The sequence below is a fragment of the Rhizoctonia solani genome, chromosome 11 (assembly GCF_016906535.1).
Source record: "Rhizoctonia solani chromosome 11, complete sequence".
NCBI lineage: Eukaryota > Fungi > Basidiomycota > Agaricomycetes > Cantharellales > Ceratobasidiaceae > Rhizoctonia > Rhizoctonia solani.
The window spans coordinates 1,372,874-1,387,561 of record NC_057380.1 but is presented as its reverse complement, the minus strand read 5'-3'; the positions used below and the strand labels follow the sequence as shown (position 1 = coordinate 1,387,561).

Below are 14,688 nucleotides of genomic sequence, written 5' to 3'. Positions count from 1 at the left end.
AGACGCTTGGTGGATAGAGCCTGCTTTTAGAGTGCTGCTCAAGCTACCTATTTCTATTCTTTTGCCTTGAACCGATGGCTTCAACAAATAAATCATCCACTGTGTTAGGGGCTATAGATAACCTCTTACTCCGAGTTGGCGCGGCGCTGCCATCCTCAGACCCTCAGGATATGCATGCCTATGCGACAAGGGCACCATCTCAGCAATTTCTTAGAGAGATCCTGGATGTGACCCAGTCAGTGTCTAATGCTCTAGTAACCATGCTACCGGTTTCCGATTCCAAGATTATTTCCTTGCTGAAAGAACATGCCACACACGATCAAGTTGTCTTCGAGGTACGTCCCTTCTATAAATCAATAATGAGTTCGGTTTGAGAAGAACTCAGCCAGCGTCAAGATCTGAGTCAGCGGGCGGGCGAGCTTTTACCTGACCAGGGTCATCACTGGGTTGAGGATATTCCGTTGGATCCTAAACTTCGTCCAGATTTTATCCTATCACGAGCTGAAATATGGGCCAAGAGTGCCAAAATGGAAGTATCAAAGCGATGAGAACGGCCAAAACACCCTCACTTGTGCGGGCTCCGCAGTTGTCCTGGACCTCACGTTTGAAAAATCAGTTGCAGGAGCCGACCATCATTCCATTCGACTCGTCTCGTTAAAATCGTCCTATCCCACAACATCAGAGTCCGCCCCGGTAACCCAGCCACCTAACACCGTGGAAGACCTTCTTGGGGCCGATATCACTGCATACATTAATGAGGTTACTAGAGAAGGTGCTGATGCCACAAAAGCTGCCCAGTTGGCATGGCGCGTTATGGCGCACATACGGTATATCATGCTTTTAGATTCGCAGGCTGCTCAAGAGGCCAAAAATGGGGGAACCGGCGCGCGATGGTTTGCGGAGGTCGGGATACTGTCTCCCAAAGTAATAGATCTGGCGTGTCAGGAAGCAGCAGGACTTGCCAGGTTGGCAAATTTATCGGCCTCAGTGTAGATCTCATGCTTACTTCTTGCTTCAGCCAATTAGGGGCCCCCAAAGCACCACTTGACATATTCTTACGACGTGCTCATGCGTTTCCGCTGATCAACCTCAATTCTCCTAGCATCTCATTCCTAATTGGCATGACTCCTATATCGTACCTGAGCCTTCTCAAGGCGTCCACAAACCATGTCGAGGGTCCCCCCTCAGACCCCCAGCCTAACATCGACATCCCAAACAATCTGTTACGGCGATTTGTAGCCCAGCATCCTACGCCGCCTGGCATTACTACCTGCAATTTGATCGTTGTATCTGGCAATCAGTCTAATTCTGAACCCACTCACCCCACACCTCCACGTATACCATACTTCCCACTCCTGGGTGTCTCATCCATGCCGTCACAATCCCACGCATTTCCATTACCTGACGGAGATAGCTCGTGGGTACTAGACTTTGGCGCCAAGGGACTAGTCATGCGACGCAGTGCGATGCAAGCTCTAGTGCAAGCTTTAGGACATGTGGGTGACATTGATGTCACACTCTCTGGTATGGGATTCATGAACCTCGGCATGGGCCTGATAAGTGGAGAGAATCCTGGATGGGTCAGCATGCTGGTAAGAAGGTTGGCAACTCACTGAACTCTCAGAGCTAAGGTCGACCTTTAGCTTCAGAAGCGTTCTCGAATAATAACAGAGCATCTGTACACGACACAAGTACGTTAAATCACTATGAACCAAGCTTCTCTGACCCAAATACTGCCGTCTAGACGTCACCCAACCGATTGTACCCTCCTATTCATTTGACACTCCGAGTTCCTAATGAAGCAGGATTTGTACTCGGGCGAGTACGAGTACGGAATATGGCCGAAGTATGGACGATACTGGAGGTTGGTCTCGCGCCCGGATTAGGTTATCGAGTTGTGCTGAGCTTCTCTAGATCGTTCGGGAACAATGTTGGCTGAACAACACGATTTCATCCTACGTCTGGGAAGAAACACCCCAGCACACAGACACTTTGGAGGCGCCAGGACTGGAAAATCTGCTTTCTGGTACGTGATATCCCACCCCTACGGAATCAACCCGGGTCGCCTCACATATGTTTCAGGAAAATTCCTTTCGATTCCTACACAGATGAACATTTCTACGGGGTCAGCGCCCTTGTCCCTTCTACTTCAATTCCCCGTTCCCTGTAAAGGTGGCGTACCATCTGTGGTTCAGCTCATGGCTTCATACGATCCTACTGCACCACGAGGCACTCGCATTCAGTTTGGTGCCCTCGACTCCAAACTACCTGTCACTGAAACTCTGGGCCAATTCGAGAACCAGGTTGACGAGGTTGTGAGAAGGGCGGGGCCACTGGCTGCTGTTGGCTGGCTTCATGCTCAACTAAAGGCCGTATGATGTATTTAACGGCCATTCAATCTATATAAGACCAATCTTTTATACCATGAAGTCTCTCCGTTCGGCTCCGATGAGGCTGTTTAGCCGTGTCGAGGTACCAAGTGTCGAACGAAGTCTTTCAGAGGGCGCACGCCAAGTCACGTGGAAGAGGCTTACACAGTCCAGACTTAGAAGGCCTTTCAGGCTGTCCAAACTGCTCTTTCAGGCCGCCAAGATGTTGTGAACCCTGCCCGACTTTTATCCAATTTGGACGACGATGTGGGTTTACAACGCTTAGAATTCTACAACGCGTCTCTTCGCCCCGCCAGATCACCCCGAAGCGCATTTTCTTGTTAGCTCGCTACTTCCGAAATAGCAAACCTACGTTCCTTTTCGTTCCTTCATTTTCATTCCTTATCGTCGTCGTACATCAAAGCTGATGGAGTCGAGAGACTCTGAGACTCTAAGCGAATGGCCGCCGAGCGATGAGAAGGCTCCGAGAAAAGCATTCTCACTCGCGCCGGACATGCTTTCTGTTTATTTTGATCATCAGGGTCCCAGAGACGAACCAGCCAGCGTCACCGTCGAGGAAGTGGAGACTCGACTTCTCCCGGATTTTTCAGAGTCCCACTTTGAAACAGTTAGTAAATCATACAACATTTGGCTCGCGACTACTCACTGTCCTCCAAAACTTTCAGGCTGCCCGTAGACCCAGGACGAGAGAGAACCGAGACCTAAAGATTACTTCTAGCCCCTCACGCTTTACACACATAGGAAACGGATGGGAACTCAGGTGTGGCTACAAAACTCACCCATTTTTCCCAGCCTAATTGTTTGGCTTTTAGTAATTGGGGTTCGGTATCTTGCCTCGAGCTTACACCAGGACAAATGCTCCAGGCGCATGCTCGTATAAACAAACCTGAACGACAGATGGGTTAGTTGGATCATGTGTCGAGTTGATGTTCGTCGTTTAACTAGAATATACCGGTATTCAGGTCAATTTCGATCCAGCTCCTTATCTGGAAATGGGATCGTTGGGTCTGCTTTTTATACATTCCCTGCGATGGCGGCGGTGGCTTCAATATTCTCGCCCATCTCTCTGCTCGTTGCATGCCTGATAATGACGATATATCGACCAATACTTCTGGAACTTGGTAGCGCTTTTAGGCTGAACGGGACCAACTATGTTTATCTATTGCAATCTTCTGGAAGAACACTTGCGGCGATTGGTGCTACCACTACATTAATCGATGCTGTGGCTGCAAGTGTTGTCAGTGCAGCCGCTGCGGGAGCGTACGTCAAGGGGGAGTTTCCGGAAATACCCGCAACTGACCACACCATTGGAATTTATTTATTGGTATTGATCGCCCTTTTCGCTTTATTCACACTTCGTGAAAGCGGTAAACTGACTTTGGTCATTACTATCATTCATGTATGTATCATTTCAACTATTCAGCGCATACACTTGGGATTGAAATTACCCTAGATGGTTGTAATGGCAGTGCTCATGGTGGGATCGACCATCGCGTGGACACATACCGGCACAGATATGATACGCCATAATTGGGAACTACGACCAACGGGCGCGGCCAGGATAGCCCGTTCAATCTACATTGGGGTCTGTGTAGGAATTACGGGTATGTAGGCCCCAAATGTGACTTTTGTAATACTAATAACGTGTTTCAGGCTTTGAGTGCTCACCTGGGTATATCAAAGCATAAAGCCTGGGTCTTATGGACAGGCCCTTCGAAACTTGCTCATCATGTCTCTGATCCTGAATGTTCCGTTGGTCCTGCTGGTATATGCGTTACTTCCAAATGAGGTTATCATGAAGACGGACAATTTACTTGCTGTTCTGGCCGAAGTGTCTCTTGGGAAGCCAATGAGGGTCGTAATTGTGGTTGACTGTTTGCTCGTTTTTTCCGTTGGTATATTTGCTGGAGTTGTTACCGGGTGTAATCTTGTTGAAGCTCTAGCTCGGTAAGCCAAGGTCTACTGATAGACCTCATACACTTTGCGAACTTATGAAATCTGCTTCAGGGAGAGAGTACTTCCTCAGTTGTTTCTGCACCCACTTCCTGCAATGGAAGCTACATATCTGCCCGTCATCCTGTTTGTTGTCATCTCCATAGCTGTCTATTTTTCGTCAGCTTTCTCACTCTCGACCGTTTCGACTATGGTTTCAGCGGCATTCGTATCTACTATGCTCCTTGTGAGTGCTATATCTATTGGAGAAGATAATATATGAAAATGGTATTCAGTACAGTACATCTTGCCTTTTACTCAAGTTCTCGTTGGATAGATTACCAAGGGCATACAAGTCATCCATGTGGACCGCAGTACTGGGTATCATAGTAATGTTGGCCATCCTAATAGGAAACATTATCCAAGAGTAAGTTGCTGTTTACATAGCAATCTCACTTTTCTCACACTCTCGTGATAGTCCTCGAACGCTAGGATTATTTGCCATATGTTTCACGTTGACACTGCTGGGAATTTTACTTCCTAGCTCCCGTTTGAAAGTGGCGCGAATAATGCTGTGGGCAATGGACCAGACTAAAATGTTTCGGGGGTGGAAACTTGACCGTTTGGTCGTTCGCTGGATGAAACATTTCCGAAAACATCCCGTCGTCTTCTGGGTCAAAGACGAGCATGTAAGTGTCGCTTCTACGACAGTACCAGTTGCTAACACAGTCATCAGATTAATCATTTAATGCGAGCTGTGACGTATATCCAAGACAACGAAATCACTGACCGTGTGATTGTCGCACATGCTTACACGGACGGGATGATTGTACTCGAGCTTCAGGCAAACATCCGACTTCTCGAGGAACTTTTTCCGTCTGTAACCATAGATCTTGTATTTGTTCGCGGATCTTTTAGTCCGGTGGTATGTGTTGAGCTTTCCACACCAGATAGTTGGCTTACTTGCATTGATTTGTTTAGATAGTAGAAGCAATCAGCGAAGCGCTTTCCGTACCTCGCAGTAGGATGTTCATGTCTTGCCCAGGGAAATCCCACCCTTGGCAAATTGGTGACTATAGAGGAGTACGACTAATCAGATTTTGATGCGACCGAGCTTATTTATTTATATCCGGACTTTAAATGCAATTCGTTCCTATAATCCTCTGGTATCCATGGTTCATCACTAGTACTATTAGAATAATCAGGGACGGGGTTGTACATTGCTATATTGCTTATCACAAATGTACTGAATACTAGTGCTCATGGACAAGTGTACCCATTGAAAGTTGTGACTGGACCTTGTTGAATCAGCGCAGTTTAAAACCTCAAACAAGAATATTCGAAGCTGCATCCTGCTCATTTAGCCGTAAGTTCCAAACCACACATGAACATTAGTTTCCACACACATGATATTGATTATTGTAACTATGAACATGATACTCGACAACAAACTGGTCAGAATAACTACATGATTTGTACTGAATTGAAATCCGTCATAAAATTAGGTGCCAAAAACAGTAATCGATAAGCAAGAAAACTACAAACTTGCCAGGCTAGATCAATCATGTTTCCATATTAGTAGGTATCTCTCATAAGAAGAAAATCCATTTGTTATGAAAAGTTCAAACGATGACAGTCGGCCGAGTTGAGAGCCTGCTACTACGTCGGCGTTGAATTTGGGCCTGCTGGACGGCCTTGATTTGTTGGACCCATCGTTGGGCTTCTTCTGAATTATCTGCTACAAAGGTATAAATCTTGGACAGCTATGGACCAATTCGTAAGTACCTTGGGGGGAATCCAGAACCGGTTAGATACTCACAGTCTGAATAATAAAACTCTTCTCCCCCTTGGTCTCCACATTCTGAATGTCTCCTCTGTGGGATTGTCCTGCTCTCCGTCCGCTTCTGACCCACGATCTGTGCTCTGAGTAGATGCGGACGACGTGGAGGGTTGCTGCTTCCATCTGGCTATAGACCGGCCCCGTGCGTTGGACGGCGGTTGAGGTGCTTCGCGACCAGAAAACAACAAGGCGAATTTAACAACCACCCGATCGCGTTCCTCCTTGATACACAACAGGCGCGGTGTAGTAGTGAGTATAAGAATCCGGCGCTTGGAGGGGAGGACGGCCGTCAGTCGATGCCGCGGCCGCGACAAGATGCTGCTCATGAACATGGGGGCTTCGCCTGGCGCGAGCGCAGACGTCCTAAGAGTCCTGAATCAATACGAAGCTCTAAACTTGCTTTCTTTGAAACTACTCACAGTCGCTCTGAGTCACTACCCAGTCCCATGACGGCCAACGCAGTCCTCAAACCCTCAACATCCCCACCCGCAGCAGGCATGCGTTCTCCGCTTCCGGTGCGTGCTGTTCCGACCGTGGAACCGAGAGGGCTCCCTTCTGAAGAACTTGCCGTTCCAGCACCCGAGATGGTAGACGAATGAGACGCTCGCAATGGGTCTGTTCGTATACGCTGTTCTTTCGACTGGAGCTCGGGCACATAATCATCGTCCTCGACCGCGATTTCGTTTTCAAGAGTGCTCAACCCTGGGGATAAGATGGGCGGTAGCGACGGCGGGATAGACGAACGAGAGTGCGGGGCCGGTTCGGCTTGCAAGAGCAGCGAAGTTTCTGCAGTAGCAGGGATAGGCACAGTCGACACTTCCCCAAACCTGTAGTCTTGGAAGTTGTAACTGGGCTCGGTCGCACGTGGAGTAGGTTCGCTGCTCGTGCTTTGCTGAGGCAGGGCACCGGGACCAAAGTAGCCCATTCGTGCCATGTAGGAGCTGACATCCTTGGGCCCTCCCTCTTCTTCATTGCTTCCGTCAACAAACCGATTCCAATCGTCGTCTTCATCGGATTCGAACTCCATTGGGACTCGGGCGGAGGTGGGCCTTTACAAGGGCCAGATTCCATAGGTGGTGCTGGGGACGTCCATAGGTCTTCCCACACAGTATCCGCCAAAAACGGGTGGCTACGAATGGCTGCAATGGTCGGGCGTGCGGTAGGTTCCAGTACCTGTGAGGCGCGGTCAGCACAAGACGAGAAAGATAGATCCCTCCATGATTAATATTAGTCCAGGTCAATTGAGAAGTTGGCTCACCAGAATGTTTTTGACAAGTTCCTCCGCGACGGAATCGAAATGCTCTGGCACCTGGTACTCGAGCGCTTGACTTGTTCAAGAGTAAGGTACTCGGAACCGCCTTTGAACGGAGGACGCCCGGCCAACATTTGGAACAAGATACATCCGATCGCCCATATATCCGAGCTGAACCACACCGACCCCAAATCAGCACCATTGAGGATTTAGAAAAAAGGCAAAAGCTGTTGTGCTCACCTTCGACTCGTCACATTGTTGATCAACAACTCGGGGCTGACGTACTCGGCAGTCCCCACAAACGAACTTGCGCGCGGCTGGTCCACGACCGAATCGACCGCGCCATTGGCTGTGCTGGAAGGTCCAACGCTGCTGGGGTTGGTTACTCCTCCCCCTTGTCCTTCCATTGGGTCTATCCGAGCACTACCGAAATCAGTGATCTTCACTCGGAATCCCTCGTCCAGCAAGATGTTTTCGGGCTTGAGATCGCTATACGGAAGTATCAACCAAGCAATTCTCGGTGTTTACGAACACTGCTAGCACTAACCGGTGTATGACCCCGAGGTTGTGCATCCATCCTACGGCATCGACGATTTGAGCAGTATAGTAACGAGCGCCTTCCGAAGTAAGGCTGCCAAGCTTCTTGATTCGGTCGAGAAGTTCGCCATTGGGCACGAGATCTAGGACGAAATCTGCACGACAGGAAGAGATTGCGGTGGGAAAGAATGCGTTAATTGGATGCCAATCATGCGATTGAAGATTCGAGCACAACGAGGCGCCAGGGCAGCCACCCGCATCAAGGAAAGTGGAAGTAGCAATAAAGCCGCACAGGACACGATGTGCCGAGAAGGTGATATCCGCCACCATTGTGAATTGTCATTGGAGACGACAGTGCGGGCGGCAAGATTGGCGTATATGTTGAATATACATCATGTGGGGTTGTGGGGCGATTTTCAGGGAGGATGTGTAGGTTATTTATTGTAGGATGCAAGAGCAAGGTGTGTTTACGGCAGATTCGTCAAGGGAAGTAAGGCGCGTGAACAGAAAGAAGGAGATCAGTCATCGGCAAGTTGGTGAAATGAAATAAGGAGAAGAAAGGAGTTTTCCGAGGGGATGGGAGATAGGAACGCAAGAGGGCATGCTATTCACAGGATAGGAATAGGCAGTGTTCTATTGGCGGGAACACCTCGCGTTTAGCATAAACAAGATTTGAAGTGCCTGGCTTGTCGGCACAAGCTATGACGAATGATCGACATGGCAGATAATGCGGGGAAGTTAAAAGGAACCACCGCGGGAGATGAGGGGAAAGAGGCCCCACAGCAAGCAGGCTTGTTTTCGGGACCGGCACGGATACACATTGCAGGCACAGGTACAGGTAGGTGAAAACAGATGCGAGCGACTTACAGAGACTGGTAGGATCGTGGAACGTCCAGTGTAATTTGACAACGCCTGGGTGCCCGCGATGCTGGTTTCCCGCACCGAGGAGGGCAAGGGCGGATTTCTCGACGTTGGCGTACTTGACCTGCAAGAGTTGAAGGGTGAGCTTTTGGAGCTTGAATGGCTTGGCAAGCACGAACCTTGCCCTTGTTGATGAGATACTGCTTATCAGAAACCTTGACGGCATAGACCTTGAGATGGGGATCGCTATTCCCACTTCCAGCACGCCTGCTATTCCACCCATAACGCCTGGTGCACTCGAGCTGTTTGCGCCAGTATTGCCTTTGAGCCATGCCTTGACGACGGTACTATAACTTCCACTGCCCAGTTCGGGACCAAATTCGAAATCGGCGGCGCTGACGGCCTGTCGCTGACGTGGGGCGGCCGAAGTGGAACGTGACCGAGCCTTGGTTGTTGACGTGGATTGGGTGCGGCGTTTACGTCCTGTGGGTGGAGGAGTGGGAGATGGTGCTGCTGTGCGTGAGACAGCGGATGGTACGTTGGGGTTGAGACTGGAACTCGTCTGAACTTGGGATGGACCACCGACAACCTCGAGCTGGCCAGCCAATACAGCGGCGCTCGATGCCGTACTTGGAACTCGGCTGCGTTTTCCAGGGCCGACAAGAGCACGTGGAATGATCTTGGGACTCCCAGCAAGCAGACCGGGTGGACTTTTCGGGCTGGCAGGAGGTGCGAATTCAGACAGCGATGGACCTCGAGAGTGGGAGATGATGGGTGTTTCAGGCTGCTCGCATCGACGGACTGTGCTGACTGAGCCCTTGCGAGACTGAGCCCGCATACGAGATTCCGAGCCTCGGCGAGAAGATGGAGGAGCAAGAGCTGGCAATACGCTATCGCTGTCGTCGTCGCTGTCTGCGCGGCCGAGCTCTCTGGGAACCCATACTGGTGGAGGTGCTCTCGAACCACGGGGAGTGGAGGGCGAGACCGGGGGACGAGAGGGAGAACGTGCACGCGAAGATGATCGGTAGGCGAACGGGGCCTTGACGGTTGGTACGAAAACTGTCGCAGTGGACGAGGCCGTGTCTGCGGTGTGTTCACCAGCGACGAGGCTGATGATGACGACGACGTCGAGATGACAGATGCATTGCGCGATAATTGCGCTGCATACCATCCATCTTCAGTAAGAATAACAACACCAAGAAGAAAAAAAACGCAAATCAGAGTTGAACTCACCCAATTGGTTGGTGCTCGATGCGGCCGGTGTGTTGGCCGGCGAACTAGTTGAGACGGTAATGCACGGGGCTGTGGCAGTCATTGTAATGGTCGATGGGAACGGAGTTTATGCGAGCGCCAATGTACCATACAGTGGTCGTTGGCAACAACGGTCTCGGTGGCGGTGATGAGAGGGCACTGGGCAGTTCAACCAACCGTTTATCGCAGTGACGAACCTGCTTGTCGCAGCAGGCTTCAGGCCACACGCGTGCCCCCCAATCGATTCTCAACTTGGCGCTTCCGAGCCTAGCCATCGGGTCGAGACCCGCCATTTGTCCATATTCTCGTCACGTGGAATGCCAAACACCTCGCGCCGCTGATTAATCTACGATAAACCGTGTAAACTGAGCTCGCAACTCGCAAATCAATTGCACTATATTTTCCTTGGCATGCGGTTTGCTATACATTAATATTCCTCGCACGCACCTCGTAACACGAATAGTACATCGGCAAGAATTTTTGGTACTAGCAACGCTATAAATATAATTTTATTGAAGAAACATCTCCACCCCTTAAAACAACGTAACATCGGGTCGGATAGAACATGTCATATCCGTCGTCTACGTATTATATTCCCGTAATCGCATCAGCTTAGACATGACCAAACGAAACGATACGCCTCATCTCTACTCACGGACGAGCAAAGGCAATCAGACCGCACGGTATTGAATCGGGTCGATCATGACGACGTCACTCTTTATGCACATGTCGATGTAATTACCACGCTGATGACGCAGTGGATTCCAGAGACTCAAACTACATACAATTGATGGGAATGACGACCCACGTTTCACCCAGGGTATTGATTATCCAGGGTAGTATAGGTTTGATGTAAAAAAAATTTACTGGGTACCCAGTCCCTAAGACAAATGTTGAATCTATAGTGAATGGTCGTACAATCCAGTGGCTATATGCGTCCAGGTCATTGAGATAAAGTCCAATACTTGAGCTTGGTAATAACCTACTTTTCCATAACTATGGTTGTTTCATTTTAGATACTGCCTGTTTTGCGTACCGAATACTAAGTCGCTCGTTCAGACCGATTGTTACCTCGCCACATCGCTCACCCCCTGATCACGATCACGAGGTGTCATCAACACTGGTATTCACAGGACCCCATAGTTTTTGCGTCTGTTTCAAACGGCGCAAGAGAATGAATCATTTAATGTCAAGTCATCCATCCAAATGATGGTCGGTGAGAACACTGGATCATTGCCTACTTGGGCCAGGTAACACTCCAAAACCAACATCGGCACCCTCAATCTAAACATTTCAATAGACATAATTTACTATATCTCGCCAAAATGAAGGGATCCTCCTTTTGAGCTCGTATGATCGCTATGTCTGCCTAGGTTAACGTCCATTATCGTGCATGTATGTACCCTTTATTTTACGGGCACTTTGCCTCCCCTGGTAGACCTTGCTATTCTCATTACAAATACATTGATACCGTACATTTATCACCGTCTGAGAGATACTTCGTCGATTAATCACGCCGTCCAGTCGATATTGAACATACAGTATTCATTTGGCTAATGGAAACCTCATAAATAGCATCGAATACATTTATCGGACTCCTCGGCCCTTAAGCAGGCTTGCACACCAATTTGTGCCCTTTCTTCCAATGTTTCTTTTGGCTACGTAGACAATCAACTCTCAGTTCTGAGCGTCAATCCATAGGAGAAAGAAGCACTTACCAAACATCATCACAGTACCTCACACTCTTGCACCTCGCACACCTCTTCAACGAAGCGCTGGGATTTCCACACAAGGAGCACCGATAGACGAGTACATCCGCCAAGGCTGTCCCGTAGGATGTGTCGTCCGGAGCATTGATATCCGCGAATTCAGTTTGAGCCGCATCTTCGTCGTCAAATTGTGTTCGTGCAAGCCAATTGGCAAGAATGTGATCAGGGTCGTCTTCGGTGAGATGGGAGTGGCGGTGGTGCCCTCTGCTGGGTTTATCTAGACGAGAGATCACGGTACGCCAGTTCTTCATGGGTTTCGCGAACAAAGGAATAATAGTATCAATCGCAAGTTTGCGTTGTGTTTTGGCAAGAGGTTGGATGACAGAAGATATTTGTTCAGCAATAGAAAGCTTCTCGACGTAGGGCTATCCAGGAGCAGCCGGTCAAGAGAAAGCCACGTCTAAATTGTGATTACGTACCCTAATTTTCTCTATGTCTTTGAATATCTGATCACCTTCCAATAAAAGGGTGATAGCAATGTAGTTATAAATTGCCGTCTTCATATTCCTTTGATCCATAGGGGTCATTTCGATGTAAGCCCTCGCATCCTCCTGAGCGCAATGTAAGATGGCTACTCCTTCGCGCCATGCAGGAGATCCGGGCTGAGCGATCTCAAGAGGCCCCCCATCCACCGTCATTTCGTACCCTGCGTCAGCGCTCTTGAATAATAGCCCACGTTTAATATAGTCCGTCAAGTCAGAGCATGCCAGTCCCTTTTTAGCCAAGCGCAGTGCAAGACGGGGGTCCTCCGTCCAAATAGAGCGTGCATAATAGAAGAATCCAACGTCGGGGAACCGTTGCATCGCAGCGTCACCTAAGGACCATATTCGATGTCTGTCACCAGTTGCTATCGCAAGCTTGATTTCGATCACAGCTGGAAGATGTGCGTCTGAAGGGTTCTTGGAGGCGCGTAAGGCGCTGATTGCACGCGTGTAGGTACCATTACCTCCCATCCCATATAGGAACCCAGCACCTAAAGAGAATTCCTTTTCCATAATTGATTTGCACAGGTCTCGGCCAGTTTGTAGGGGGTCTCCAGAGTCCCCGTTGACCATGGTTTCGAATCCCATTCCCATACCATCCTCTGCTAATTCAGCAATCATCCCGCCTTCGAGACCACCATACTGGTTACGCATAGCCTCCATGAGCTTTGGGCTAAAATGCTCTTCCATGTTACCAGATATTTTCCATATCTGAAGCGGATTTATTTGTCGACCTTCTCGCTCAGTTACGGATGACCCAAGTCTGAGAAGTCCAGTTAAACCAAGTAGACGGACATCGAGATTTGGACTGGCAAGTGCAGCAACAAGCGGACGTTCGGCCGAGGTCTCGAGTAGGGGCTTACGGTAGGAGAATGCGAGGGTACGTAGGAGATCGAGCCCATGGGATACAAGCTCTTCATCGGCGTCTGGTCGACGTATTGCCTCAGTAATAGTAGATAACATCCGTACCCCATCGATGCTCCGCAAAGCAGCTGGAATGATAACTTCCGCCCCTTCATGGAAATGTGGTTCACCCTCCGTGATGGCAGCACCCATAGAGTGAGCTAAGACTGCAATCCCAAGTTCGGCGACTCGTGCACGGCAATTGGGTGTGTCAAGCAAGTCGATGATGGCTGGGACTGTAAGTACGGCAATCATCTTGCGTGCATGTTCTCCACCGTGGTGCGTTAGGGTAGACAATGCAAATAATACCGACTGGCGTGTGTCATCGGGACCCTCCTGAAGCAATACCGCCATGCGCTCGATGATGCCTATCCGTGAAGATAATGGTGTCGGATTGTGGAACATCACCGAACTTAGAGCTTACCGTCGGCAATAATTCGGTCTCTTAGTACCATATCAACACCAAGTTTCGCCCATAGATTTACAATCACTGCAAGGACGAGATAATCCTTATGAGCGGGTTGATTGTGCGCGTCGTAACACGCGTTTATCTTCCTGCTGTACTGCGAATAATTGATAGCGAACCGCTTCAGACCTTGCCGCTTTGTCGGGTCTGTAATATATGTAGAGAGTTACAACAAGTTAAATCTGGTATTTGAAAAGCGAGGTCGGGAATGAAGTTTCACCAGGTAGTTTCAGCTCCTTCAACAAAATATTAACCATTTGGACATAATCGCTAGCTTGCTCAATCTTGCGGGACAGATCTGACCGAGCCATTTTAATTCAACTAAATCTTATAAAGAAGTAAGTACGGTATAGAGGTCAACAGTCGTGGTTGTGGTGGCGGGGCTGGGTCTTGCTTGGTTGATGATTAAATTGCAAATAGATCAGCCACCGTGTGCGCGTGTGCACGCGTCACCCGTTTTTTGATTGGAGATTTAAGTTTCATTATGACGCAGATGATGAGCGCTAGTTATTTCGTTGTCAGTAATTACGACCAGCATATCTCCAACCCAACATGTATTCTTTTGGAAACAGCAATATACGAGAATATCATTCCATGCTCTCAGAGCATTGACGGATTGTTGGTGTGGGTCTCATACCTATTGGGTTTTGCGCGAGAGCGTGTGTTTGCTTAATCAATAGTTTCTCCAAGTCATATCATCTTGTTTCTTTTATTTTCTCTCATTATGAATAGACGACTACGCATTTGTAGCATGTCAGATACTGTATCAAAGACAAGATATGTATTTGCGACATTGACCAAGGGGCAGGCCTCATTAGATCCGAATCGCTAGTTATATGCTATTTACTCAAAACGATTAAAGCACTAGTGTAACTTTTTCACTAAAATAGGAGGCCAAATTCTTATACTTGTGACACGAGTAGCCTTCTATATGCCACTTGTAAGATACGGGTGCAACTGACCATGATGAATGTAAATTAGTTGCTCATCAACTATAAGCGCTTT

General features: G+C 48.8%; 3 protein-coding genes across 3 annotated transcripts; 2 read left to right on the top strand and 1 right to left on the bottom strand.

Moving 5' to 3' along the window:
• Positions 1–74: 74 nt before the first annotated feature.
• Positions 75–4,078, top strand: RhiXN_10465 (amino acid permease; the record flags this gene model as incomplete). Its single annotated transcript, XM_043330281.1, has 14 exons — positions 75–335; positions 484–965; positions 1,019–1,592; positions 1,644–1,691; positions 1,745–1,864; positions 1,915–2,026; positions 2,083–2,372; positions 2,550–2,636; positions 2,734–2,997; positions 3,056–3,150; positions 3,203–3,291; positions 3,353–3,789; positions 3,844–3,994; positions 4,044–4,078. 14 exons carry the CDS (start codon positions 75–77, stop codon positions 4,076–4,078), a joined length of 3,045 nt encoding a protein of 1,014 aa, XP_043184378.1.
• Positions 4,079–4,119: 41 nt separating this feature from the next.
• RhiXN_10464 (amino acid permease) lies at positions 4,120–5,310 on the top strand (the record flags this gene model as incomplete). Its single annotated transcript, XM_043330280.1, has 6 exons — positions 4,120–4,337; positions 4,398–4,569; positions 4,619–4,749; positions 4,801–5,011; positions 5,059–5,247; positions 5,308–5,310. 6 exons carry the CDS (start codon positions 4,120–4,122, stop codon positions 5,308–5,310), a joined length of 924 nt encoding a protein of 307 aa, XP_043184377.1.
• Positions 5,311–5,944: 634 nt separating this feature from the next.
• On the bottom strand, positions 5,945–13,994 carry RhiXN_10463 (3-phosphoinositide dependent protein kinase-1; the record flags this gene model as incomplete). The annotated part of the gene is made up of 15 exons (XM_043330279.1): positions 5,945–6,085; positions 6,142–6,196; positions 6,232–6,525; positions 6,582–7,211; positions 7,268–7,335; positions 7,421–7,490; positions 7,655–7,903; positions 7,962–8,106; positions 8,819–8,936; positions 8,992–9,027; positions 9,069–9,972; positions 11,782–12,197; positions 12,252–13,585; positions 13,642–13,830; positions 13,904–13,994. The coding sequence occupies 15 exons, from the start codon at positions 13,992–13,994 to the stop codon at positions 5,945–5,947; spliced, it is 4,740 nt and encodes a 1,579-aa protein (XP_043184376.1).
• Between the last annotated feature and the right edge of the window lie 694 nt (positions 13,995–14,688).